The sequence below is a fragment of the Lepus europaeus genome, chromosome 1 (genome assembly GCF_033115175.1).
Source record: "Lepus europaeus isolate LE1 chromosome 1, mLepTim1.pri, whole genome shotgun sequence".
Taxonomy (NCBI): Eukaryota; Metazoa; Chordata; class Mammalia; order Lagomorpha; family Leporidae; genus Lepus; species Lepus europaeus.
In genome coordinates this window covers 3576106-3603243 of record NC_084827.1, presented here as the reverse complement: position 1 = coordinate 3603243, position 27138 = coordinate 3576106, and the positions used below count along the sequence as shown (strand labels likewise).

At 44.0% G+C, this 27138-nt stretch overlaps 2 protein-coding genes across 2 annotated transcripts; both read left to right on the top strand.

Moving 5' to 3' along the window:
• The first annotated feature begins 1424 nt into the window (after positions 1 to 1424).
• TAS2R38 (taste 2 receptor member 38) lies at positions 1425 to 2423 on the top strand. The gene has a single exon (XM_062194607.1). It carries the CDS (start codon positions 1425 to 1427, stop codon positions 2421 to 2423), a length of 999 nt encoding a protein of 332 aa, XP_062050591.1.
• A 10615-nt stretch (positions 2424 to 13038) lies between these two features.
• Positions 13039 to 21775, top strand: CLEC5A (C-type lectin domain containing 5A). Its single transcript, XM_062197646.1, has 6 exons — positions 13039 to 13103; positions 13538 to 13636; positions 18726 to 18785; positions 19085 to 19221; positions 20224 to 20330; positions 21661 to 21775. The coding sequence occupies exons 2-6, from the start codon at positions 13558 to 13560 to the stop codon at positions 21773 to 21775; spliced, it is 498 nt and encodes a 165-aa protein (XP_062053630.1). The 5' UTR covers positions 13039 to 13103; positions 13538 to 13557.
• The last annotated feature ends 5363 nt before the right edge of the window (positions 21776 to 27138 follow it).

Below are 27138 nucleotides of genomic sequence, written 5' to 3'. Positions count from 1 at the left end.
TCCTGCATTAACAAACACTTCTAATGGATACACAGGAAAGAAGATGCAGTGAGGAACAAGGAGAGCGAGCCCATGGAGATGAGCTGGGCTCAGAAGACAAGTACTGTGTGTTCTCTCATCTGAGGGAGAGGCAACAAGTCCAGCTGACTGTGGAACAGAACAATCAGAGGTTGGGGAGAGTGGGGCTATGAATGAGGGGGGCTGGTTGGTGGCACAGTTAGACGGAAGGAATCAACTCTACTGTCCCACAGCAGTGAGGTGACTACTCCTCAGAAACCTGTGGTCTATTTTATGAACAAACAGGAGGTTAAGAAGTATAGTGAGCACCCAAGATGGGGTCAGGGTTGCTGTTTGCAGGACAGTCAGGTGAGGTAAAGTGAGACATTGGCCCATGAAGGAGTGGGAGGTACAAGGGCAGTGGCCCTGTGGTGCGAGAGTGTTGGCATGTTCTCAGAACAGGAGAGAGGCCCATGTGGCTGACGTGGAGAGAAGCAGAAAGCGAGCATCATCGACACTGGCAGAGGACGAGGCCCTGACCACACGGGTCCTGCGGGCCACTGTAGGGACTCAGCTCTCATCGCCAGGGAGATTAGGAGCCATGACAGCTTTGAAGGGAGCAATGCAATGAACTTGGTTACACTTTACCAGCATTGCTGTTGCTGCTCAGTGGAATACGAGGAAAGGAGTGGGGGTGGGAAACAGAGAGAGCAGTTAAAATTCTCCCACAACAATCCAGGCCAGACAGCCTCTCCTATCCTTTTACTTCATGGCGAGGTGCTGGCCTAGTTCATGTTCAAGTCCTCTAACCAAGCACAGGGCCTCACATAACACTGAAGATTAAATGAAACCTTCAGCAATAGCACTCAAAACTGCAGCCAGGCAACGGTGCTGTAAGGCGCTCGTCCTTATTAGAACATAGCCTATGATGCCAGCCATGCCTCAGAGAATAGCAGGGATGGGTGCACAAGGAAAGAGAAACTGTGCAAACAGTATTTCATCGGTGATATCTGCTCTGCCTGCTGCTGGTGCCCTTGACGTCCATAAGCAAATCCTGCTCTGTTTTTCCAGATGGACATGCAAAATTGGACTCAGGAAATTGAGACCCCCATCTTATTTGCATTCCTGATGTTACGCTGTGGCCTTCTACGGAGGCTGCTGTGTGGGAACACCTGAATTTGTTAAAAGCTTCTGTGTCACCCAAGCTGTTATAGCCATCGGTCTAACGTATGTTAAGCCACCCTTAGGATGCGCTTGGTGTGTATCCAAAAGCAGCCTCATCCCTCCAGGTGTCCTCTCAGAGGCTCCTGTTTACCCACATCAGGCAAGAACTGCAGACCATGTGAAGGCAAGAACCTGGCTCAGGGTGCACACGTACCCTTCTCCACCGAGTCCTAAGTAGGTCGGCCAACTAGAAGAGAGGCGTCATGTTGACTCTGACCCCTGAATTAACTGTGTCCTATGAAGTCAAGATTACATTTATGGCCCTCTCAGTCCTGGAGCTCGCAGTGGGGGTCCTGGCCAATGCCTTCATTTTCTGGGTGAGTTTTTGGGGTGTGGTGAAGCAGCAGCCAGTGAACAGCTGTGACCTCGTGTTGCTGTGTCTCAGCGTCACCCGCCTTCTTCTGCATGGCCTGCTGTTTCTAGATGCCATGCACCTCGCCTTTTTCCAGCAAACGAAAGACCCACTGAGCCACAGCTACCAGATCGTCATCGTGCTCTGTATGAGCACGAACCAAGTCAGCCTCTGGCTCACCACCTGCCTCAGCCTCCTCTACTGCTCCAAGATCGCTCGGCTCTCCCACACCTTCCTGCTCTGCCTGGCAAGCTGGATCTCCAGGAAGACCCCCCAGCTGCTCCTGGGGGGCCTCCTTTTCTGCTGCATCTGCACGGTCCTCTGTGTGGGGGACTTTTTTATCAGGTCTCACTTCAGAGTCCCTTCCGTGCTATTCGTGAACAACACAGAGCTCAACGTGCACATTAGAAACATCAGCTTATTTTACGCTTTCATTTTCTGCAGTGTGGGGTCCATTCCTCTGTTCCTGTCTTTTCTGGTTTCTTCTGGGGTGCTGATTGTGTCCTTGAGGAAGCACCTGAGGACAATGACAGCCCAAACCAGCAACGCCCGAGACCCCAGCCTGGAGGCCCACATCCAAGCCCTAAAAGCTCTCGTCGCCTTCGCCTGCTTCTACGTGGTGTCGTTCTGCACAGCTGTTATCTCAGTGCCCCTCCTGACAGAGTGGCACAACAAGATAGGGGCGATGCTTTGTGATGTGCTGTTGGCGGCGTGTCCCTCGGCACACGCAGCCGTCCTGATCTCAAGCAATGCCAAGCTGAGGAGGACCATGGACACCATTCTACTCTGGGCCCAGAGCCTAGTGAAGGGAAGAGAAGGACGCAGGGGAGGCCCTGGGACGCCGTGCTGAGAATGGACATGACACGTATGGGTCTTTGCCTGATTCTTCACTGACACACCTCTGATTCGTCACTAAGCCTCGCAACTTCATCTGCGACATACAACCGAACGTCTCTGCACTTCCTATCAATGGACTCACCTACAGAGGAGTAACACAACTAAAGCTCTGTACAAGACCTAGGCAAGTACAATGGTGCTGGTCCCCTAGGTTTGTCTTGACCAAGTGAACAAAATGGAAAGGTGGAATGGTCAGTGTCCTTTAGATACTGTTGTTTGGTATGAGCCAAACCATGATAAATCATCCCTTTCTGGAATAGTATTTAAATCTCAATATAATGTAATTTTTTTTAATTTGACAGGTAGAGCTATAGACAGTGAGAGAGAGAGAGAGAGAGAGAGAGAGAGAGAGAGAGAGAGAGAGAAAGTCTTCCTTCCATTGGTTCACTCCCCAAATGACTGTCACGGCTAGTGCTGCACTGATCTGAAGCCAGGAGCCAGGTGCTTCCTCCTGGTCTCCCATGTGGGTGCAGGGCCCAAGCACTTGGGTCATCCTCCACTGCCCTCCTGGGCCACGGCAGAGAGCTAGACTGGAAGAGGAGCAACCAGGACTAGAACCTGGCACCCATATGGGATGCCGGCGCCGCAGGCGGAGGATTAACCAAGTGAGCCACGGTGCCGGCCCCTATAAGTGGCTTTTAATGTGACTGCTGGTCTTCCTCTATACTGGTGCTAACATATATTGGAAAAATATTCACTACTGTGGCAATTATATAATCTTCTCCAAAATCCACAGTTTTCATGGAAGCATAAGAAATGAAAAGAAAAACTTGGAAAAACAATTATGCCATAACTTCAGCTTCAAGAAGTACTACATCAAAACCCTATGGGGGCCAGCACCACAGCTCAATAGGCTAATCCTCTGCCTGCAGCACTGGCACCCCAGGTTCTAGTCCTGGTTGGGGCGCCAGTTCTGCCCCAGTTGCTCCTCTTCCAGTCCAGCTCTCTGCTGTGGCCCAGGAAGGCAGTGGAGGATGGCCCAAGTGCTTGGGCCCTGCACCCACATGGGAGACCAGGAGAAAGCACCTGGCTCCTGGCTTCAGATAAGCGCAGCGCACCTGTCACAACACACTGGCTGTAGTGGCCTCTTGGGGGGGTGAACCAATGGAAAAAGGAAGACCTTTCTCTCTGTCTCTCACTGTCTAACTCTGCTTGTCAAAACAAAACAAAACAAAAAACTCCTATGAAACAGAGGCTAGGGGTCATTCTATCTGCACATAAATTGATTCCAAATGTACTTGAACCTACTTTACAGTGAGAGAAGTGGGGTTACATTTGCTCAGTAGGTGCTGTGGATCCCAGAATTTCATGTTGACCTGCCTGTCACTTGCCTTGAAGGCAGTTCTATGCCTGGTACCAAGCACTAGACCATCTAGTCAGGGAACCTGCCAAGCTAACCTGGTTAAGAGGTATGTTTGTAGAGATTCAGCACTCTCTGTCTTCCTTTCCAGGAACCTAGCCAGGAAGTCTTTCCTCAACACAGACCCTACAAGACTCAGGAGAGAAAACGGTGGAGCGTAGTTTTGAATTTTGACAGGATTCAAACAGCAGTTGCACCCCTAGGTCTTACTTCTGCAAGCCATAGGTGCTGCCAGGACCTGCTTCCTCCTCTCAGGCACTTGGCCTTCACAGACTCAGTTCTTTCAGACTTTCCTAACAAATTAGCCTTTTCTTCCTGCCCAGTGGCTGCAAAATTTGAAACTTCATCCGGCTTCCCTTCTATGGTGTACACCAGCATTGTCCTGGGCTTCCCTTAAAGGTAGTGGTCCTCACGCTTGGCTGCACATTTAAATGGTATGAAGAACTTTAAAATATCTCAATGCGCAGTCTGTATTCTAGGCCAATAAAAATGAGACCTTTGGTGACGGAAGGCAGGTGCTGTATTTTTTAAGCTCACTGGGTGATGCCAGGGTGCTGCCAATGCTGGGAACGACAGTTCTAGACACCTTTTCATTGAGCTGGATGGGATGACCCCCCACCCACCACACTGTGGCTTCCAGTTCCACATTCCTGAGTAGAGGCCATCCCTTCTTTGTGTATAAGCCATCTCTGAACAGGTGTCCACTGCATCTTTCTGTTCTCCAAGGCTTTATTTTCTTAAAACTTCATTTCTTTAGAGCAGTTTTAGGTTCAGCTAAAATTGAAGAGGAAGGCACATGGATTTCCTATACACCCCCTGTCCCTACATGAGGATCACCTCCCCCATTATCAACATCCTCCGTCAGCGGTGTCTGCTTGTTCCAGTTGATGCACTTGCTTTGGTAAATCATGATCACTCAAAGTCTACGGTTTAAATTACGGCTCACTCTTGCTGTTGTACATTCTGTTGTTTTAGACAAATGTACAATGTCATACAACCACCACTATGGCGTAACATAATGTTAATTTAGTACTTGGTCCTGAAAATCCTCTGTGCTCTGACTACCCAAACCTCATTTCTCCAACCTCTGGCAGCATTGATCTTTACTGTCTCCATAGTTACGCCTTTTCTGTTACATAACATAATGGAACTCATCGAGTTTGTAGCCTTTCTAGACTGTCTTCTTTCACTTAGAAAGATGCACTTCAGGTGTCTCTGTACATCTTCATGACTTGAGAGTTCGCCTCTTTTGTCACGGAATAATACCCCATTGTCTGGATAGACCTGTTTATTTATCGATTCACCGACTGAAGGGCATCTTGGTTGCAATCAAGGTTTAGCAATTATGATGACAGCAGCTAATGAACCTCCCCGTATTTTATGTGGAAATGAGTTTTCAACTCCTTTTGGGTAAATACCAGAGAATATGAATACTGGAGTATATAGTAAAGGTATGTTTAATTTTTTGTAAAAAAAAAAAAAAAAACAAAACCACCAAACTATCATGTAAAGAGGCTTACTCCTCAGCATCCCCACCAGCAGTGAGTGGGAGTTCCTGTTGTGTGTAATGACAGGACATTTCGTGTTGTCATTGTTCTGTTTTTCTGGGCATTCTAATAGGTATGTAATGGTACCTTGTTTTAATTTGCATTTCTCTGATGACATATGGTGTGGAACACTTTTCATATACTTCTTTGCATGGTTTTGTATTTAACACTATATTTTTGTCATTCAGCCACACTATACAAGTCAAAATTTGTTTATCTGCTCATTATTGATGAACATTTGCATTGTTTACCACTTGGAGCTATTAAAATAGAGATTCTATAAAAATTATTGAATCCATATTTCTACAGTTTTCCTTTCTCTTTGGTAAATACAAAGGTATGAAATTACTCTGTCATAAAGTTGATGTACATTTAACTTTATAAGAAACTTCAAGAGTGGGGCTGGTATTGTAACACAGCAGATTAAGACACTACCTGTGACAATAGCATCTCATATAAGTGGGAGGTTAAATGTTAATTCCCATGGTAATCACAAAGAAAATAGCTTTAGGATATACACAAAAGGAAATGATAAAGGAATTTAATTTCATTACAAAAAATAACTAGAACCAAAAGAAGACAGTAATTTAGGAAATATTGGCCAAAATGCCTTAATGCATATGGAAAACAAATAGCAAAGTAACAGAAGTAAATATCCCCCTTCATAATTACCACTTTAAATATAAATGGATTAAACTCTCTAATCAAAGGGCAAGCATTCTCAAAAACATGATCCAACCAAATGGTTTCTGCAAGATTCATTTCAGATCCAAAGACACCAGTAGATTGAAAGAAAAAGTATGGAAAGAGATATTCCATGCAAAGAGTAACAAAAAGAGAGCTGGAGTAGCTACATTAATATAAGGTGAAATATATTTTAAATCAAAAAAGTTATAAAAAAGAACAAATTATATATTAATAAAAGGATCAATATAGCAAGAAGATATAGTAAACATTTAATGACCTAATGAAGCACATTAACAGAATTCAAAGGACAAATAGGTAATTCTTCAATAATAGTTGAAAGCTTCAATAATCCCATCTCAAAAACGAATAGAACAGGAGCAGGCATTGGGCACAGTACTTAAGATGCTGCTTGGGACACATGTATCCTATATGGAATTGCCTGCAATCAAGTTCTGGCTCCACTCCCAATCCAGAATCCTGCTAATGCACACCCTGGAAGACAATGGTGATGACTCAAGTACTTGGGTTCCTGCCACCCAGGTGGGAGACCTGGATTGAGGTCCCAGCACTTTTCCTGGCCCAGCCCCAGCTGTAGTGGTCATGAGCCAAAGGATTTGAGATCTATCTATCTACCTACCTACCTACCTATCATCTATCTATCTTAACTTCTAATTCTATCTCCCTTTCAATTTAACCATTTTTTAAATAAAGGAGAATAGGTATATGAAATTTATTAAAATATTAGATTAACCATACAAAAAATAACTAAGAGGAGTTGAAGAATACAATAAGCCAACTAGATCTAACTGACATACATAGAACACTCTATCAACAACAGAATATACATTGTTCTCAAATGCAATGGGTCACTTTCTAGGACATGACCATACGTGAGACCACAGATTGTCTAAGCAGATTTAAAAAGATAGATAATATTCAAAACATCCCTGACCTCAATGGGATGAAATTATAAATCAACAACAAAAGGAAAATGGAGAAGTTCACAAAATTGTGGAAATTTAATGACATATTCTTAGACAACGAATTGTTCAAAGAAGAAATCAAAAGGAAAATTTAAAAATACTCAGAGACAAAACACAATGAAACCACAACATGACAAAATATATGAGATGTAGCAAAAGCACTGGTAAGGGGTAAATTTATATGGGGCCAGTGCTGTGGCGTAGCAGGTAAGGCCACTGCCTGCAGTGCCAGCATCCCATACCAGCACCAGTTTGAGTCCCAGCTGCTCCACTTTCAATCCAGCTCTCTTGTATGGCCTGGGAAAGCAGTAGAAGATGGCCTAAATCCTTAGGCTCCTGCACCCACGTGGGAGATTTGGAAAAAGCTCCTGGCTCCTGGCTTCAGATCAGCATAGCTCTGGCCATTGCGGCCATCTAGGGAGTGAACTAGCAGATGGAAGACGTCTCTCTCTCTGCCTCTCTGCCTCTCTGAAACTCTACCTTTCAAATAAATAAATAAATAAATCTTTAAAAGATGTTTAAAAGAAAAAGGGTAAATGTATAGTGGTAAATGCTTACACTGAAAAACAAAAAAATATCTCAGGGGAGATTCCAAGATGGTGGATTAGGGAGTGACATGATGTGCTAGACTAGGGATTAACAGTGAAAGAAAGGGGTGTAGGAAGTGCACTTTCAGGGGAGAACTGGAGAGAAGACCACACTGGAAATCCTACAAGAGGAGGAAGGACCCCATGGACCCATGTAGTGGGTGTTAGCACCTCAGCACAAACACGAACACAAACACAATGCACAACTGCAGAGGCCGAGAGCCAGAGCGGGCAGGAGCTTGGAGACAGAGGTGAGACCAACTGCAGCAACCTGTGGTGATATGACTGGAGGTAGAGCATGGCGTGACAGACTATTTTAAATCTCCACATACCTGTATTCCATTTGTTCACTTCAACACTGTTTAGCATGATACAAGTGCTTGGCATGGGGGCTGAGATGCTTGCTTGGGATGTCCCCATCCCATAGCAGAATGCCCGAGTTTGAGTCCTGCCTCCACTTCCGATCCATCTTCCTGCCAAGGTACACCACGGGAGGCAGCAGATAACGGCTCAAGTACTTGGGTTGCTACCACCCATGCAGCAGACCAGGACTGAAACCCATACTCTTGGCCGGTGCCGTGGCTTAACAGGCTAATCCTCTGCCTTGCGGCGCCGGCACACCGGGTTCTAGTCCCAGTTGGGGCGCCGGATTCTATCCCGGTTGCCCCTCTTCCAGGCCAGCTCTCTGCTATGGCCCGGGAAGGCAGTGGAGGATGGCCCAAGTCCTTGGGTCCTGCACCCGCATGGGAGACCAAGAGAAGCACCTGGCTCCTGGCTTCGGATCAGCGAGATGCGCCGGCCCCAGCGGCCATTGGAGGGTGAACCAACGGCAAAAGGAAGACCTTTCTCTCTGTCTCTCTCTCACTATCCTATCCACTCTGCCTGTTAAAAAAAAAAAAAAAAAGAAACCCATACTCTTGACTTCAGCCTGGTCTAGCCCCAGCTGTTGTGGGTGCTTGGGGAGTGAACCAGCGGATGTCTGTCTCTGTCTCTCTGCCTTTCAAATAAATGAAAATAAATAAAAATTTTGAATGGCATTTAGCATATGGGTGTAGAACATCAGACTATTGTGTTTTGAGTCCTTCATCATGCAAAGCCCCAGGTTTTTGTGGTTCCAGACATACAAGGATGTCTGCCACAGAGCTTCATTTACCACATCATGAATATATTATTAGCACAGCATGTTTCCAGATGAGTGAAGCAATCAGCAGAGCAGTTTGTTGTTGTGAAATGTTGCCACAGTGCTGTTAAGTTCACTGGTGAGTCTGACTTTAAGGCATGCCATCCCAGAATTTCTCTGTATTTATGATTACTAATTTGACCCTTCTATATTAAAATATCAAGGCTTCTTTTAGCATACAAAAATAAATCATTTAATGGTGTTTCATATATCATTGGTGCTATTTAATGAATTCATTAGTTATATAAAATTTTTCATCAATACCACAAAGTAAATATATCTAGTTGCTTAGAATTATGTATTTGTATCTTTATATTTAATTTTTCTCCACTAATTTCTCATGTACACTCAATTTTCCAGCAATAGTCTTTCTGGCTAGAGTATTCTTGCAACTATTTGATTTTGTAGAAGTCATAATTTCTCCTTCCTTTCATAGACAGTCTTTGATAAACTTAGCATATGTGAAAAACTTTACAGCCACTTTTTCACAATAGCATCATTTATTTGATTTGTATTCAAAAATTAATCCTGTGGAAATTCTAGTTCTTTTCAATGAATCAAGCTTTCATCACGTATCTCTTCTGTACAGCAGTTGTTCTTTAATTTCTTTCACGCTGGTATCTTAGCTGCATTTCTTGACAAAGACCCACACTGCAATTTCAATGCACAAAATATCAGCTGCTTTTCACAAAGAAATACTTTCTCTCCCATTGTCCTCTTCCCATCTTTTGTTTGCCCTCTTTCAATAGAGACATGACTTTAATCAACGCGTACTGTGTTCTAAAACAAAACAGCTTTGCAAGTGTGACAATAGTTCTGTAGAGTAGTGAGACAGGACAGGCACCAGGAGACTTGGTAAGCCCCAGCGCCTGCCTGCTCCTGTGTCCTCAAGACTCTCAGATCTTCTGGATACCCAGATATCTGTTAAAGTCCCCCAGTTTTCCAAATTTGCATCCAAATTTTAAAAACACTGAGAATATGGAACTAAATATAGAGCTGCATACTGAATGCAAATGTGGGCCATGAGTTTGCAACTTCTACTGCCCATTTGCAATCTGCTTCTCATGGGGTGTGAGAAATTATATGCTTTTCTGTTTGAGCACTTGCTCACAAGAGATGAGGAGCTGAGAAGGTGCCATTTAAGTTGAAAAACCCAGACTATAAGGATGGATTATTGTCTTCTGGTGTCATGTTTCAATCAAGGCAATGACAAGCTAAGAACACAGTCCTGCAGAATTCTCCAGAAAGGAGCTGAGTTTCCAGATGAGAGAGGACAGACCTTCTGTTTTCCCCAGCTCCTCTAAGTCAGACCCGGACTCAGACTGCAGGCAGGCTCAGAGCACTCTGGAAATGAATATGGAAAGGCTGGGGCTGCTCTGTAAATTCTGTGGTCTAACAGCAACCTTCTGTGGGCACTTTAAATCATTCTGTATATTGTACTTTATTATTACTCCCCACCTCACAGTTTGTTCATCAAAACCAGATGTTGAGCTATGATCCTAGGATTGTGAATTTTTTTTTTTTTTTTGACAGGCAGAGTGGATAGTGAGAGAGAGAGACAGAGAGAAAGCTCTTCCTTTTTGCCGTTGGTTCACCCTCCAATGGCCGCTGCGGCCGGTGCATCGTGCTGATCCGAAGCCAGGAGCCAGGTGCTTCTCCTGGTCTCCCATGGGGTGCAGGGCCCAAGGACTTGGGCCATCCTCCACTGCCTTCCTGGGCCATAGCAGAGAGCTGACCTGGAAGAGGGCCAACCGGGATAGAATCCGGCGCCCCGACCAGGACTAGAACCCGGTGTGCTGGTGCCGCAAGGTGGAGGATTAGCCTGTTGAGCCATGGCGCCAGCCAGGATTATGAATTTTTAACAAAAACCTAAAACAAATATTTTATTTCCTTTGTAGATTTGTCTACCTAGACACATATAGAATATTTTATTTAATTATGAAACACAGAGATACAGACAAATAGAGTTCCCACCTACTGGCTTACTCCCCAGATGCCCACAATAGCTGGGTCTGGGCCAGGATGAAGCCAAGAGCCAGGAGCTCAAGTCTCCTACATGGGTGTCGGGGACCAAATTACTTGACCCATCATCTGCGGCTTCCAACGTCTGTGTTAGCAGAAAGCTGGAGCAAGGAGTGGCAGCCAATGCCCAGATCCAGGCACTCGCATACAGAACGCAGGTCTCTTAACTGATGTTTTAATTGCTAGGCTAACTGCCCATTCCTGGAATTTTTTAAAATTATTATTCATTTTGTGTTTAAGAAATCATCAGAATTTATCCAGGTTCAGTAGTTTTCTCATTGATTTTTGCCTACTGTTCAGGTTTTCGTCTGCATTTCTCGCATGACTGCTTTGATCCTTGCTCTTTTTATATCTGTATGTTCCTTGGTACAGCTGTATGTTCCTGCTTTCTCTTTTGTAGACCACAGTCCATGACATTGTCTACTGGATCTAATACCCATAGCTCCCGTTGTTTCCCATCTAATTGTATTTTGTTCCATTTTTTCTTTTTCTCCAAAATCCAAATTAATATTTCAGTAATATATTCCAATTTTCTAATTCTTTTTTGATTCTAATCAGATATTTAGAGGCTTTCACACCTCTGTTATTTTTATAAAAATCAGTAATTAAATCTCAAAGCATTTATTTGTCCATTTCTACTCAGAATTTATATTCAAAATGCCAGGTATCATGTTTTCAAAATTATAAAGATTGTCTTGCTATTACAACAATCTTATGTGGTATTTATTGGAATTACTCCTATTTAAAGATAAACACATGAGAACTTAAATAAATCAAGTTATTTGGTCAAGAACATTCAGTTAGTAAGTTCTAGATCCAGGAATCTATCCCCTAGACTAACTTTATTTTTTTAAGATTTATTTATTTATTTGAAAGACACAGTTACAGAGAGACAGAGGCAGAGAGAGAGGTCTTCCATCTGCTGGTTCACTCCCCAGATAGCTGCAACGCCCAGAGCTGCACTGATCCAAAGCCAGGAGCCAGGAGCCTCCTCTGGTTCTCCTATGCAGGAGCAGGGGCCCAAGGACTTTGGTCTTCTTCCATTGTTTCCCAGGCCATAGCAGAGAGCTGGACTAAAAGTGGAGCAGCTGGGACTCAAACCAGCACCCATATGAGATGCTGACACTGCAGGTGGCAGCTTTACCCACTAAGCCACAGAGCCAGCCCCCAGACTAACTTTAAAACTTTTATTCTTACCCAGTGATTGTTACTAGAAGTTTGACAGTTGTCCAATTAATCATATGGTTTTATACCTGAATACCATGTATATGTTAAACAACACACTATCAAAATCTGTATTTTGATATGAAAACTACAGCACAGGGTTAGCTTATTCTACAGCACATGGATTACATAACATGGACAATACAGTCCTATTCAAGATGAACCAGCATCTCTATTTCCATTGTTTCCCATCTTTTTGTCTACCTACTCATCTTGAAAGAATACAGTCAGAAGCTGTAACAACTATCCCTAAATGTTTGACCTTATGGATTTTTATGGGTCAATTTTCTTTGTCAATATTGTCTACCCATTTTTGGTAACAAGCTCATGTAGCTTCTCCTGTGGTTATGAAAAATATAATAAAAGGAAAATCTCACAGCTATTGGACAATACAAATGCTTTGATCATAAGAGGCCAGTGTTGTACCCAAGAGGGTATTGCACTCAAGGACAATCTGATCTCCTCATCTGATCTTGAAGGGGAGCGAGTGCTGCCTGAGCTGGCAACACAGAGCTGGCAGTGATCAGAACGGACGGAACCAGAGAGACCTGCCCACTGATAACTTCAGCTGGGCTCTCACCTCAACATTAGTGTTCTGACGTAACTCCAGGTGGGAAGAAGTGTTTCAAGACAAGTACAAAGAATTCCCAAATACCCTTGCCTGGATTCCTTAGTTGTCAACAACATATCCTTCCACTACATTCCAAGGGGATCCGGTCACAGAACAAGGGTGAACACGTCTCAAGACCTTTTGTTTTCTAAATTCTCCTAGAAATGTTCCCCTAAATTAGCACCTCTGTGGCAGGAACCTTCTCTTGCCACAACTAGACTCCCATCCCCTCTTGGCCCCGCCTGCTCCCTTTGCCAAGACCACGGCAGAGGAAGCAGCATTTGCTGGAGGATGCCAGAGAGAAGTAGAGCAGGACGTTGCCTAAGAGGCAGCATATCCTCAGGAGACCAAGCCCCTGCCTACCACACCAGGCATTAGGCGGCCGGGACCACCCCCAGCTGCAAGCCAGCCCAGCCTTCCAGGGAGAGAGCAGGTGAGTCTGTCCGTCTGTGCTCTGCACTGCCTGCTGGCCCAGAGACGTCTGCGCTGTCCCCTCGGATGTACTGAGGACTGAGACTTTTACAGCTGAAAGCAGCATGGCCAAGACTGCACGCTGGGGTCCTGGGAAGTGGGGATAAAGTCAAGGCTAACGTCCTCGAAATACAAGAGAGCAACTAGTAAGCATTGAGGAACAAGGCTGAGGCCCAGAGCTGAGGGCCCGGTGCGGGAGAGGTAGCATGGCAAGTTCAAAGTCCCCCAACCAGGGAAAGTGCCTGTCTGTCTTCCAGACAGTGCCAGGTCTCCTTATTGCTGTCCTGCGTATCTTCCCAGCCCCACAAGGGTGCTCTAAAACGAGACTGAAGTGTGTCCAGTGAGAAGCATCCTTGTCCTCGGATTCTGACTGGCGGTGTGCTCTAACCCCCACAGGCCCACAAACCTCCTTCATCATGAACTGGCACATGATCATCTCTGCGCTTGTGGTAGTGTTGCTTAAAGTGGTTGGAATGACCCTATTTCTGCTGTACCGTGAGTATTTCAAAAACTCCTTACCCCAGCCTTTGTGTTGTCTTGCTTCGACTCTTCTTTCAAAATGCAAGGTTGAGTGTAGAGGTTAAGTGCCAAATTTACCCACCTGAGGGTACCTGGCCCAACCTGAGGGCAACTGACAATGCCTGTCACTCCCCCACCACACACAAGGAGCCAGGTCTCTTGGTCTGTTTTGGAGATACAGAACTGGCCACTGACTGCTGGTTAGAACCCCAGGCAAAGCTCTTGCCACTAAAACATTCGTTGGGTAATCTGAATTGAAGTACTTGGCAGTGCTTGCTATTGTTTTCAGAACTTGGAAATCGGGGCAAGCATTTGGCCTGGCATTAAGATGGCCTACATCTGGGATCAATCCCAAACTGTCTCTTGACCCCAGCTGCCTGCCAGTGTAGATTCTGTCGGCATTGTGAGGGTTTAAGTGGTTGGGTTCCTGCCATCCATATGGTAGACTTGGACTGAGTTCTCAGCCCCCAGTTTTGAACCCCCAGCCATTGCAGGCATCTAGAGAGTGAAAGAGCAGATGGGAGTTCTTCCTGTGTCTGTCCCTCTTCTCTCTGTCTCTATTTCTTTACCTCTCAAGTACATACATAAGTAATTCTTTGAAAAGTTTTTTGAAAGTACAGCTCCTGGGGCGAGCCTCATGGGGCAGGAGGTTCAGCCATTGCCTGCAGTGCTGGTGTTCCACATGGGTGGCGACTGGAGTTCTGGGTGCTCCACTTCCATTCCAGCTCCTTTGTATGTGCCTGGGAAAGCAGCAGAAGACAGCACAAGTGCTTAGGCCCCTGCATCCATGTGAGAGACCTGGATGGAGTTCCTGGCTCCTGGCTTTGGCCTGGCCCAGACCTGGCCATGTGCCATTCTCTTCCTCCTCCCCCAAAAAACTGTCTTTAATATAAACAAAGAAATCTTTCTTTAAAACAGAAAGAAAATACTGCTCCAGCTCAACTCAATAATAAAGCTGTGCTAAGAGCTCACTTATAAAGTAATAGGACTTAGGGAGACATTTCTCTACATATGCATATAAACTAATTCATTAATTCAAATCAGTTAATCGGTTAAAAAAAAAAAAAAACAAAACAAAACCTCACATCACAGGATTTTACTTCAATTCAACCAGGAGAATCTTCTCCAACCCCTGAAGCCAAAATGGAAAATAATGAGGAAGGAAATGTGAGTAGTACATTGCAGTTGGGTAATCAGTGTTTCCCCCATGACGCAACTGGAAAGGGTAACACTTGTCACTTAAAAGAGCAAGAAAGGAACAGAAATTTGAATAAGTGAACACATTCACAAAGAACACACACACATCACGGACCTGAGTCAGAGGATTCATCATGACCCATTAAATATCACATTGCCCCAGCAGCCCTCACGGGGTGCGTGCTCACTGTGCTCACACAGCACCCATGTCTGGAGCTGAGTCAACATCTGGTTTTCTTTTCAGTCCCACAGATTTTTGGCCACAGCAGTGATGTCTTCACCCCCGCAAGTGGCTCGGGAATGGACGTTGTGCCTGATGGTGACCTCCTCTTTGCCATCCAGTTCCTGATGTGCTGAACTCAGAGACCCTCCGCAAGACCTCCTTTCCCAAGACATTCTTTAGCACAAAGGGTCTAATTAATCCCCCTTCTAAGATTTGTTTATGTGTTTATTTGAAAGGCAAAGTGACAGAGAGAGAGAGAGCGCGCGTGCTCTTCCGTCTGCTGATTTACTCCCCAAATGGCCACAACAGCTGGGGCTGGGCCAGACCAAAGCCAGGACTCCACCTGGAGTTTTCACATGGGCGCAGAGTCTCAACGACTGAGCCATTATCCGTTGCTTTCCAGGTGCATTAGCAGGGAGCTGACTGAGCAGTGGAGCAGCCAGGATTCAGATGAGCAACCTGCTATGCAACGTAGGCATCCCACGTGGTGGCCTAACTTGCTGCGCAATGCTCACCCCAATTCCCTTTCTTTTATTTTTGGGGGAAAACCAGGGATCTTCTGATCCTAAGTTTTCCTTTTGGCATGAGGACTGTTTGTGATCCTTGTGACAAAGCACCAAAGGACTTCACAGACTGAGGAAGTGTCCACTGATAAGAAATGGCTCTAAAGAAGCCTGTGCAGAATAAAAAAGACGACATTAAGCACATTTTTGTGTGCAAAGTAATATGCTAGACCACCCATAGTAGAATTTTAAGAAGATACATTAATCAACCACCTTCTATAAGGCAAAAGGCACAATTTCAGAAGCTCTGGGGGATAGATGAGTGAGGCATGGCTCTCCCTATTAAACCACCTCCCTTGAAGCCCTTAGCAAGAACTACCCATCACTTGCTCTGAAGACAGTTTACTGCCAACGTCTTCAGGAAAATGATCATTTCTCACTCACCTGTGCATCAACTGAGCAACTCTGTGCAGTGAGTTCCATGAAGAAAATACCCCTGAACTATGTAGGAGCTCGTTCAGTTATGATCCCAAAGTAGTTTCCAGTGAAAACCAGGCTACTCAATAGTACAAAGATTCCATGCACTGGGATCAAAATAAGAAATAGATGCTAACATCTGTCTTACTAATATAGAGTCATCCCTCAGTATCCATAAGGAGATCCATTCCAGGAGTCTCTGTGGATACCAATATGTTTGGATGCTCAAGTTTTTGTGTAAAATGTCAAAGCATTTGCCTATAACCTGTGCAATCTTTCTTTAAGCTTTAAATCATCTCTAGATTATGTATAATGCCTAATACAATGTCAGTGCTATGTCAATGACTGTTAGCCTGTAATGTTTAGGGAACAGGACCAAAAAGTCTGAACATCTGTACATGTTCAGTATAGACACAATTTTTAGGTGAAAACTGCCTCATTCACCTTCGTATCCCTCACTGTGCCTTTTGCAGATGACGGTTGCCTAGTATCTCCTGTTTCTATTCTTCTCTGACTGGTCTAGCATGATAACTGGTGCTTATAAGGTACTTATATGGATTAAAAATATGCTTCAATGCACAGCTTGTTGGCTCAGTGGAGAGGAACCCCTGGCTACAAAGGCCTAGCTGTAACTTTACAGAATGTGGTATCTGGCTAAACTAACGTGGTCTTCAGCCACAGCAGACAAATAGCAGGGCCTGATCCGTAAAGGCCTCCTGAGCCCCACTGCAGCAGCCTGCTCAGAAGGTCCGAGTTCTAGGGGAAAGTGAGGGAAATCAGTTCCCCTATGTGTAATAGAGGGGGGAAATGGACCCTTCTCTGCAATAGGAAATCTCTTGAAATGTTCACTTGCTTCCTTGTCTGCTAGTTTCCCCTTAGTCCAGAAATCTGATCCAATTAGCCATAATTCTTGAAGCTGAGAAAATAGTAAGAGAGAAATGTCCAAAAGCTGCCAAGAGTTATGCATTTTCTTTGTTTATGTTAAAAAAGATAACAGATTACATGAATTTCATAGATGGAATTCTAAGAAGATAACCATACTTGCCTCCCTTCCTCCCTCCCTCAACCTCCCCGCCTCCTTTCCTCTTTTTCCCTTTAGTTTTTGCAGTAACATATTTTTGTATTCCATATACACAATTTTAAGGGCACGATGCTACCTTCTACCATACCCTCCCACACGCACTGACTCACTCTGCCCACCCCCTTCTTTTCTTTTTTTTTTAAGATTTATTTATTTATTTGAAAGTCAGAGTTACACAGAGAAAGAAGGAGAGGCAGAGAGAGAGAGAGGGGGGGGGGGTCTTCTATCCAATTGTTCACTCCCCAGATGGCTGCAACGGCTGGAGCTATGCCGATCTGAGCCAAGAGCCAGGAGCTTCTTCCAGGTCTCCCATGCGGTGCAGGGGCCCAAGGACTTGGGCATCTTCCACTGCTTTCCCAGGCCATAGCAGAGAGCTGGATTGGAAGCGGAGCAGCCGGGACTAGAACTGGCACCCATATGGGATGCCATCGCTGCAGGCCAGGACGTTAACTCACTGAGCCACAGCACCGGTCCCAACCCCCCTCTTTTCTTATTCTTTTCATTTTTACAATAACACATTTTCAATTTTGTTTTGGGACACTAGAAGCAGAGAGCAAGGATTGGCATTGTGGTGTAGCTGGTTAAGCCACAGTCTGCAGTGCTAGCATCCCAAATGGGTGCTGGTTCAAGTCCCAGCTGCTCCACTTCTGATCCAGTTTCCTGATAATGCACCTAGGAAGCAGTGGAAGATGGCCCATGAGCTTGGGCACCTGCACCCACCTGGGAGACCAGGAAGAAGCTCCTCCTTGCTTCTGGCCTCAGACTGACCTAGCTCTGGCTACTGCAGCCATTTGGGGAATGAACCAGAGAACAGAAAATTCTTTCTCTCTCTCTCTCTCTCTCTCTCTCTCTCTCTCTCTCTCTCTCTCTCTCTTTCTCTCTCCCTCCCTCCCTCCCTCCCTCCTTCTAACCCCTCCCTCTCCCTGTAACTCTGCCTTTCAAATGAATAAATATAAATAAATAGATAAATCTTTTTAAAGAAGAAGAAGGAAACAGGGAGAGCAGCAAGAATGTGCTGTGGAACTCTGCTGTGGTTCGGGAAGGCAGTGGAGGATGGCCCAAGTGCTTGGGCCCTACACCCGCATGGGAGACCAGGAGGAAGCACCTGGCTCCTGGCTTCGGATCGGCGCAGTGTGCTGGCTGTAGCGGCCATTTGGGGCATGAACCAATGGAAGGAAGACCTTTCTCTCTGTCTCACTGTCTAATTCTGCCTGTCAAAAAAAAAAAAAAAAAAAAGAATGTGCTGTGGAGCCCAGTGAACCTGCTCCGCACAGCTCTTGGGATAACACCATCAAAGGCATACATAAGAAAGGAGCAAGAGTCTCCCTCTGATATTAAATTCTGCTGCTACTCTTCCTTCTTTTCTGCTTTTTTCCCCAGCTTTGCACACCTACTGCCACAGCACATGAAATAAGGCTTGAGGTGTCAAGCATGACAAATAGTTAGATGGAAGATTCAAAGCAAGAAAATCTCTGAAAGTATCCCTGGTGGTCATAGGGACCCAATTTCCCATCCCCTGATGTTTGTGTGTTTCATTCATTTTATAGTAACTTTAGTAATCCTTAGGTTTCCCTTTTATTTCAGTTCCAGAAATATTTGGGAGCAGGAATGACAGCATCAGTCCCACAAGGAGCTATGGAAGAGGTAAAGTTCATAGTTTCTAACCTCTCCTCTCTCTAGGTCCTTACGTGCTGAATTCTTAGAGACTTTCTCATCGCCTCCTTTCTTACGGAAGTTGCTCAAAGCGGCCATAAAGACCTGCAATCCATTCCCTTCATGCTCTTAACAGGAAGACAGGCTACAGGGGGCGAAATTTCTCCTTAGATTGAGGATTCTTTGTATAATTGTTGTAAAGAAACACATGGCTCACTATGTATGACTCAGTTCTTGGGTTCACAATCCAAACCACTAATCTCATACCGTCTCTTCTTGAATCTTTTCAGTCTGCCCCAAAGATTGGGATCTTCATCAAGGAAGGTGTTTTTTCTTGTCCACCTCTGAGTTGTCTTGGAACAAAAGCAGGGATGATTGTCAAACAAGAGGATCCACTTTGGCAATCGTCAACACACCAGAAAAACTGGTGAGACATTGGAGTGGTACCATAGAGCAGCCTACCCTACCCTGGCACCAGAGGGTAGGAAGGGTGGGATGATTTGGTGGAGTGGCAGTGGGGTGGGGTGAAGAATGGAGAGGCAGCAGGATGAGAAACTCAAGCTTCCCCTCCTGAGACTGGATTTGGGAGATTTCTCACTAGCAATGGGGTATGGTCTTCAGTTTCATCAGAGCTAGAAATCCATACTCTATGATCTTTGCACATGGCACAACTGTGGGATGGTATCTTAAAGGGCCTAAACATTTAACTAACCAAGGAGGCTGATGTGTAAATTATTTGAAAGTTAGAGAACACTGGGGCTGGCATTGTGGCTAAAGCTGTAGTAGTTAAAGCTGCTGCCTACAATGCCGGCATCCCATATGGGTGCTGGTTCATTTCCCAGCTGCTCTCTTTCTGAACCAGCTCCCTGTTAATGGCTTGGGCAGAGCAGTGGAAGATGGCCCAAGTACTTGGGTCCCTAACACCCATGTGGGAGACCCAGGTGAAGCTCCTGGCCCCTGGTTTTGGCTTTGTCCAGCCCCAGCCATTGTGGCCATTTTGGGAGTGAAACAGCAATAGAAAATTCTCTCTCTCTCTCTCTCTCTCTCTCTCTCCCCTCTCTCTTTCTAACTGCAAAAAAACCATCACTCTAACTGCAAAAGCCATACTCTAATCAATTGTAGACTCTACTTTAGAGTTGTCTCTCCTTCAAATCCTAGGCATTTGCTATAAATTCTTGATCCCCTATACCAGATCTATTGAACCAGAAGCCCATCAGTCTTCATTTTAACAAGACTTTCAGGGGATCTTGATGCGTTGTGAGGTTTGAGAACTTCTATAGGGTTAATGATAGTGCCAGCAACAGCCAGTTCCAGAGTTCCCCTCTAGCCTTTCTTATTCCCGGACTAGATATAATCACAGGTCCTGGCACCTCAAGAGAGGAGGCAGGCAAGGATCCGAGGTGAAGCTATTTTGTCTTCTTACCTCTAGGAGTATCTCCAGGACCTAGCTGGAACTGAGAAGTATTCAATTGGCTTAATGTACCAGCCTGCACAGAAAACGTGGCGCTGGATCGACAACTCTGTGTTCAATGGCAAGTACGTAGATATCTCACTTTTTTTCTGGCCTCAAGAGACCAATCCCAAGATTCATCCTCAAGGAGCTCACCTGCTGGGACCTGTTCTACTTTCCTTCTATCTTCCAACCTGTCTATTCCCATAGACACATCTTTATAAGTTTTTTTTTTTTAATTACGGAAAACACTAAACAATCTTAAGTAGCAAGAATAGTATTCTTATAACAAATTATTTGTTCAAATCAAGATCCAAACAAATCCACATACACAGCATTTCTTCATTGTATCTTAAGTCTCTTTTAACCCACAGACCACTTCTTAATACTAAGTACCTGCAAGTTTCCCCAGATGTGGGTTCTCTGTCTAAAGAAAGATTATTATAAGCAACTTGTCTATGCCTTAAAACTATGAACTTCTAACTTCCAAGAGTTCTCACCTATGAATCGTTTCATGGAGATGAGCTTCAGTGGGGAACATGACATTTATATGAAAATGTCAATTCAGAGACCAAGTTAATTCCCTAGACTTCGAGCTTCCCCACAGAGGAGAGGAAATCAATATTCATTCAATGCCAACTAAATTCCAGGCACTAACTACTCTACGTACTTTATACATGTTATTACCTTCAGTAATCACCATGATGATATACAGAAAGTTTTTATTAAATATCCCCTCTTAACAAATTGAGGACCAAAAAAGGCTTAGAAAAATGTTGAACATCACACAGCTTGATTCTGCATTCATTTGAGCCCAAAACTTGTAATTTTTCCACGAAATCAGAATCTCCAGTCAGACTGAGAGGGACTGAATGACAGAACCGCAGAGTTTAAAGGCCCATGTACCTCCTCCAAGTTTTTCTTAGATCTAGCTGGAGTCTAGGAAGAAGTGAGAAATTCCTACCCTCGCTTCTTTGATTCTCCTGCCATGAACATACACACGGTTCCAAAACATTATTTCTTATAAACATTTAAAAATTGTGGGATTGGAAGTGGGGTTCAGGCAATGGACCCACTTCTCACAGTCAAAAAAAAAAAAAAACATTATTTCTTAAGAAAAAAGGGATGGTCATTCAGATGTTTCTGACCAAACACATGGATAAGCTAGTTTAAGGTCCTGTGAATCTCCAAAAGCTCACAAAATCTTGCCAGAAAAGAAGTGATGTTAGAACTGGATTTGGAGAAGGTAGAGTTAGGAGTGGGAGCTCATACTGGAACAGATGGCCTAGCTCGAGGGGGGATGTGGATCTCGTCCTCCTGCTGCCTCCCTGTGCACAGCTCATAGGGGATTCTTGCTCTGGAGTCCGTAAAAGAGCTGAGATGTTGAGTGTTAACCATGGTTCTGTTCTCACCTAGCGTTACCAATCAGAATCAGAATTTCAACTGTGTGACCATAGGCCTATCAAAGACATTTGATGCTGCATCCTGTGACGTCACTTACCGCTGGATCTGTGAGAAGAACCCAGAATGATCACAGCTCTCTGCAAGAACAAATACACATAGGGAGACAGCAAAAGAGAATGTTTATAGCTGGGACTGTTCCAGGAAATACAGACAACCACTTACTGTGCCAGTCTACCATAGAGTACTAGCATGGCTACCTTATGAATCTTCAGGGCTAACACACAACCACCCTTCCATAAATATACTTACATATGCACAGCCAAGTCAAACTCCCCATTCTGAGCCAGCAATTCCCCAGGACCACACTTCCTGAGAGAGTGGCCCTGTCTGTATCCACACAGGTGGTCTACTCAATGATTCGTTTATCTATCCATCTACCAGGGGAAGTCCTTGCCTGCGTAGGAAAATTAGCTCCTATATTCTGCTTTGGGGGACTGGATGTTAACTGTCTCCAGGAGATAGGGTCAATAGAATGCATACAGCTTAATTGGTATGGAAATGAAGTCACTCTCTATAAAACTGAGTGTTTCTGACTGATCAACAAGGTTTAGGCTGCTGACAGTTCATTTGATCCTCAGAGCACATGACCATACTATCAGGGAGAAACTGCACACTAAGCAGGTGGGAACACTATTTAGACAGCAGCATGGGCAGAAAGGGGATCAATCCAATTTCTGCAAACTCAGCTCTGTTCATATCTCCCCCACCCCCACCCCCACCCCCAAGTTGGGAAAGCAGAGCTCTCCTGAGTCTGAATTGAGATCAGACCTTGGGGAGGGCTCAAAGATTTGACCTTATGGCAGAGAGAACATTATTTATGGGAATGGGGAGGTATCTGGGCAGAATAAGAATCTGCTCAGAAACCCCTTTGAAAAAAGCAAAATGGCTGAGGGGACCAAGCAAATTAGATCTCCTTTCTTCAACCAACTTCTGCTAAAATTTTCTTGCTGTGGTATGAAATTACATTATAACCTGTATAACTCGTTTATAAACAAAATTTGGATAAGTAGATTTTGCTTTGCAGGATTTGATTATCTGACCATCATTTTTGTGAATATTTTAAGAAGTTGTCATAGTCTCTTGGGTCCTGTTGGCCACACCACGTTTCTCCATTCGGTTCTCCAGTGGCTCTGCTGTCCAGGTACAGCGTACTGATGGTTGGTATCACATTGACCCAGGACCGCTCCAGTTGACCCCAGAGTAGGAAAAAAAAAAAAAAAGGAAGCACGGAGTGGAGAAAACATTGAGTGGGGCAGAGTAGGCATATGGTAGGAAGAGAATACTAGGGACATGTGGAAACCACACGAGAAACGAAGCGGGGAGCTCATGTGGCCACACTGGAAGAAAGAGAAGAAAGTCCCGGAGCATGCTGGCTGTTCTCCACTCACAAGAAGATATCACCTATCCAGTCTCATCACTACAGGAAAAAGGGAGAAGTGATGGCTTGTGTTTCAAGCAATAAGACTCAAACCATAAAGAAAGATTCTATAAAACAAATGAGCATTATAGTCACCTAAGTAAACTGCTTACCATTTTCATTTGAAAACAATAATGACCGGATATGTTGTTATGTGTATGACAAAATAAATTGTCACAGATTTGTTTTTTTTATTAAACACTAAGGTCTGGTCCTATATTCTTGGGGTTCATAAGTTTTGGTCCACTGTCATGACCACTTAGATAAGATGTTATGTGTTAGAACTCATTTGAATAAGGCTACCAAACATAACCCATGTTTAAGATAGGATGGATTTTGGAAGTATAAAATACCCTGTGGAGACACATGCCCTCTGACAGTGTTCGCATAGAGCACATCCTACAAGAGGAGGCGGAGAGGCTGAGTCTGGTCAGCAAAGAATCAGTGGAATTCTAACCAAAGATGACGCCACAGCTCTGAAAACAGAGAGGAAATAATAACCCTGCTGTTCTGAGCAGAGGGAATGCAGTTGCCACCCATCCAACTTTGCGGCAGAATTGCTGCAGGCCGTGGAGGTCAGGAAATGCAGACATCTAATGACTTCCCTAGGACACAATCCAAAATTACCCCAAGGTGAGGAGGCACTGCCGTGCGGGATCTAAAGGGAGTCCAGAGGGCTGGGGTGGAGATGGGAAATCTGTGTCCAATGTGTGGATTTTAATTTAAGCCCCTTACTGGAGTAGGTGAGGGAAAGGTGCAGGATCCTTAGAAGGTTAGGCAAATATGGCTTCTCTTGGGCAACAGAGGAATGGGTATATTTTTAAATGAAGTGTAATATATCACTGGGTCTAAATTATGCATTTTCTTTTCTTGTGAGAATCTATACAGTTTTTCTTATACTTTCTACACCTTAGTTTCATTGCCTATAGAATGAGGCAGTAATATTTATCATGTGAAAACCATGTGGATATCAAGTAATATCCCCTCTATGTATATCAGGGATGGTAAACCTTAAAAAAGCACATTGTGGAGGATTTGAACTTGTGATTTTCATCAAAGAAGTGAATTTGCAATTTGCTAGAAGCTGACTGTAGGCAAGTCTCCTAATTTCTCAAAACCTACTTACCTATTTATAATGTAGGAATAAAATCTGCCAAAGACAGAGAAGGGTGCCTTAAAAATTTCATGGCCAAATGACATGAATATCAAAGCCATATGTTACACAGATGAAAAATTTATGGCCCTACCTGGTTCCACCAACACCTACTCACTCCTTAGACTCACGAACAAACCCACCTGGGATCAGCATGGCTGCCACCTGAGCCTAGCCTACATCAAATGAAACCCGAATCCAGGAAAATAAGCTTATTGTTGTATGCCCCTGTTCTTATTTAGCAAAATACGGCTAGTGCAGCATCCTAACCTGTCTCCTTTCTTCTCCCTTTAATCGCCTTTAGTAGATTAGTCAGAAGTCAGACCAATCTTATTAAATCATTAAATGGATTCTTTCATTCTTAACATCTTGCAATGGTTTGCCAACTCACCTCTGGAAAAAGCAAGAAGTCTTTAAAAGGCTTACAATGCTGTACATGATCCATATTCCAATTACCTCTGATTTCATGATTTCATTCTCTTGCATTCTCATTTGCTCACTCTGTTCCAACATCTTTGCCTAAGCTTTCCCTGGAATTTTATCACCAGTTATTGTTCACTATGCCTGGAGTTCTTTAACAGATATCCAAATGCCTCACTACTTTACTTTTCTCAATCTTTCACTGACAACCTTATTTAAAATCTCAACACTCCATAACAGATATTCCCTTTTATTCCTATTTCAAGTTTTATTTCAGAAATCTTCCACCACCTAACATACTATTTTAAGAGCTTTATCAAGAAATAACTCACATATCTTAAAATTTACTCATTAAAAACATACAATTCCCTGGTTTCTGTCATCAAGGGTGCATTTAAAAGTTCATGGAAGTGTGAACTTAAGTTAATTTGCATTTTTCGTGAACTTTTGAAGACCTCTCATATTCACTTATATTTTCGACCATCACTTCAAAAAAAAAAATCCGTTCCCTTGAGCTATCACCACCCTACGCTCAGCCCTAAGCAACCATTAGTCTGTTTTTTTCTATAGTCATTCCCCTGTTCCACACTGTTACATGAATAACATTATATAATACAAGTGCATGGCCTTTTTTGACTGCCTCATTTCACTAAACATAACGTCTTCAAAGTCCATCCAATACTGTGGCATGTGTCAGGACTCCTCTTCTCCTTCTTCACGGCTGAATAATATGCCACTCCTTATTTACTCAGCAACTGATGGGCCATAAACATCCATCAACAAGCTTTTGTGTGTTTTCAATTCCCTTGGGTCTATACCTGGGATGATAGAATAGATAATTTATTCTACTTAAGTCCACTTTCATTGGTGAAAGTCTGTCCAGAAAGCAGTACCTCCTCAGAACCCCTGGACTGTCCACATGTGAATTTGAATGCCAAGTGTGTCACTCCTTGATGGAATCAATAGAGAAATCCTCCAGCCAGATATGAGAGAGGCTCCTGACACGCATAATGTAAATTGCTTGCTAATACTATTGTTATTATTTACATTATACGTAATAACCAAATATTCCCATATGGGGAAGTAGGGAGAAATGTTCAGCAGAGTAGCAAGCTATAAGCCCCAAGAGTTGAAGGTAAGAGAGTTTAGATGTTGAACCTCTCAAGTTCTGAGCTAATGTATGGTACATTGCTTTGGAGTAGAGTCCTGGATGGACAGAGCTCTGATTCTTGGTACTAGTAAACAGATGAGGTGATGTGGACATAAGAGTGGAATTGTGACTGCAGACGCCAAGCTAGGATGGGCTCCTGTTCTGTGCTGTGAAGGTGCCCTGCAACTGGTTCCCAATCTACATTATCTTTCAACAAATGCTAGCCGTGACCAAGGAAACATCTATGATATCCTCCGAAGGAGTGAGCTTTCCATCTTAGGGTTATTGTAAGAGGGACCAATGACTCTGTTGTCTCTCCTTTCCTATGATATAATGAATCTGGGAGTGAACGTAGGATATGATCTACTCCCTTTAATCAACAACCAAGACTATTAACTATTGCCAGGTGTTCCTTGATTTTCAGTGAGGTATTCTTCCATTTCCGATGTGACTGATAACCACATATAAGTCTGTGTTATTTAAATCTGACTCTGTGCAAGTATATAATCTCTGAGAAAAGTGTAAAACCTGTAACCAAACTTGGGCTTATGGAACAGCCAACTCATGTGACAGGATGGTTGTTTCTGGTTTGAACTCTCGGCTTGACTGTCTGAATAAACTTTGATTTTTGCCAATCGGACTGTGATTATTTCAGTCAACAATCGGTACCGTGGGTCTGGCAAGCTTTCTTAGAATGGGACAGCCTGTTCTCTTCTGATAAGCAAGACATTTTCCCTATCAGACACTGCAACGTAAATTTTAAATCTAAGATAGCGTATACAGGGCCAGCATTGTGGTGCCTGCAACGCCAGCATCCTACATCAGAGCATCGGATTAAATCCTGACTGCATTGCTGCTGACTCCTCTCACTTATAGAGTACCTGGGAAAGCAGCAGAAAATGGCCCAGCTACTTGGGCGCCTGCAACCCACGGAGGACCCAGATCAGTTCCAGGATCTTGGCCTCAGCCTGCCCTGGTCCCACCTCAGGTGTTGCAGCCATTTGGGTAGTTAACCAGAAGATGGAATCTGTTTCTCTCCCTTTCAAATAAATAAACAAATCTTTAAAACTATTAGGATAAAGATAGTATATACAGGGGATCCTCAACTTGCTATGGGTTATGTTCCTACAAACCCATTGTAAGTTGAAAATATCTTATGTCAAAAATACACTTAGCACACATAATCTGACAAACATCGTATCTCAGCCTAGCCTACCTTAAACATGCTCAGAGCACTTATATTAGCCTATAGTTGGGCAAAGCCATCTAACATAAAGCCTATTTTAGAAT

What these genes read in the sequence shown, in the direction of transcription:
- TAS2R38 (XM_062194607.1), top strand. Translation starts at nt 1,425, where the DNA reads ATGTTGACTCTGACCCCTGAATTAACTGTGTCCTATGAAGTCAAGATT.
- CLEC5A (XM_062197646.1), top strand. Translation starts at nt 13,558, where the DNA reads ATGAACTGGCACATGATCATCTCTGCGCTTGTGGTAGTGTTGCTTAAA. An exon ending in GACCCTATTTCTGCTGTACC is followed by an intron (nt 13,637 to 18,725) that starts GTGAGTATTTCA and finishes CTTTTATTTCAG; the next exon opens with TTCCAGAAATATTTGGGAGC. An exon ending in AACTCTGTGTTCAATGGCAA is followed by an intron (nt 20,331 to 21,660) that starts GTACGTAGATAT and finishes GTTCTCACCTAG; the next exon opens with CGTTACCAATCAGAATCAGA.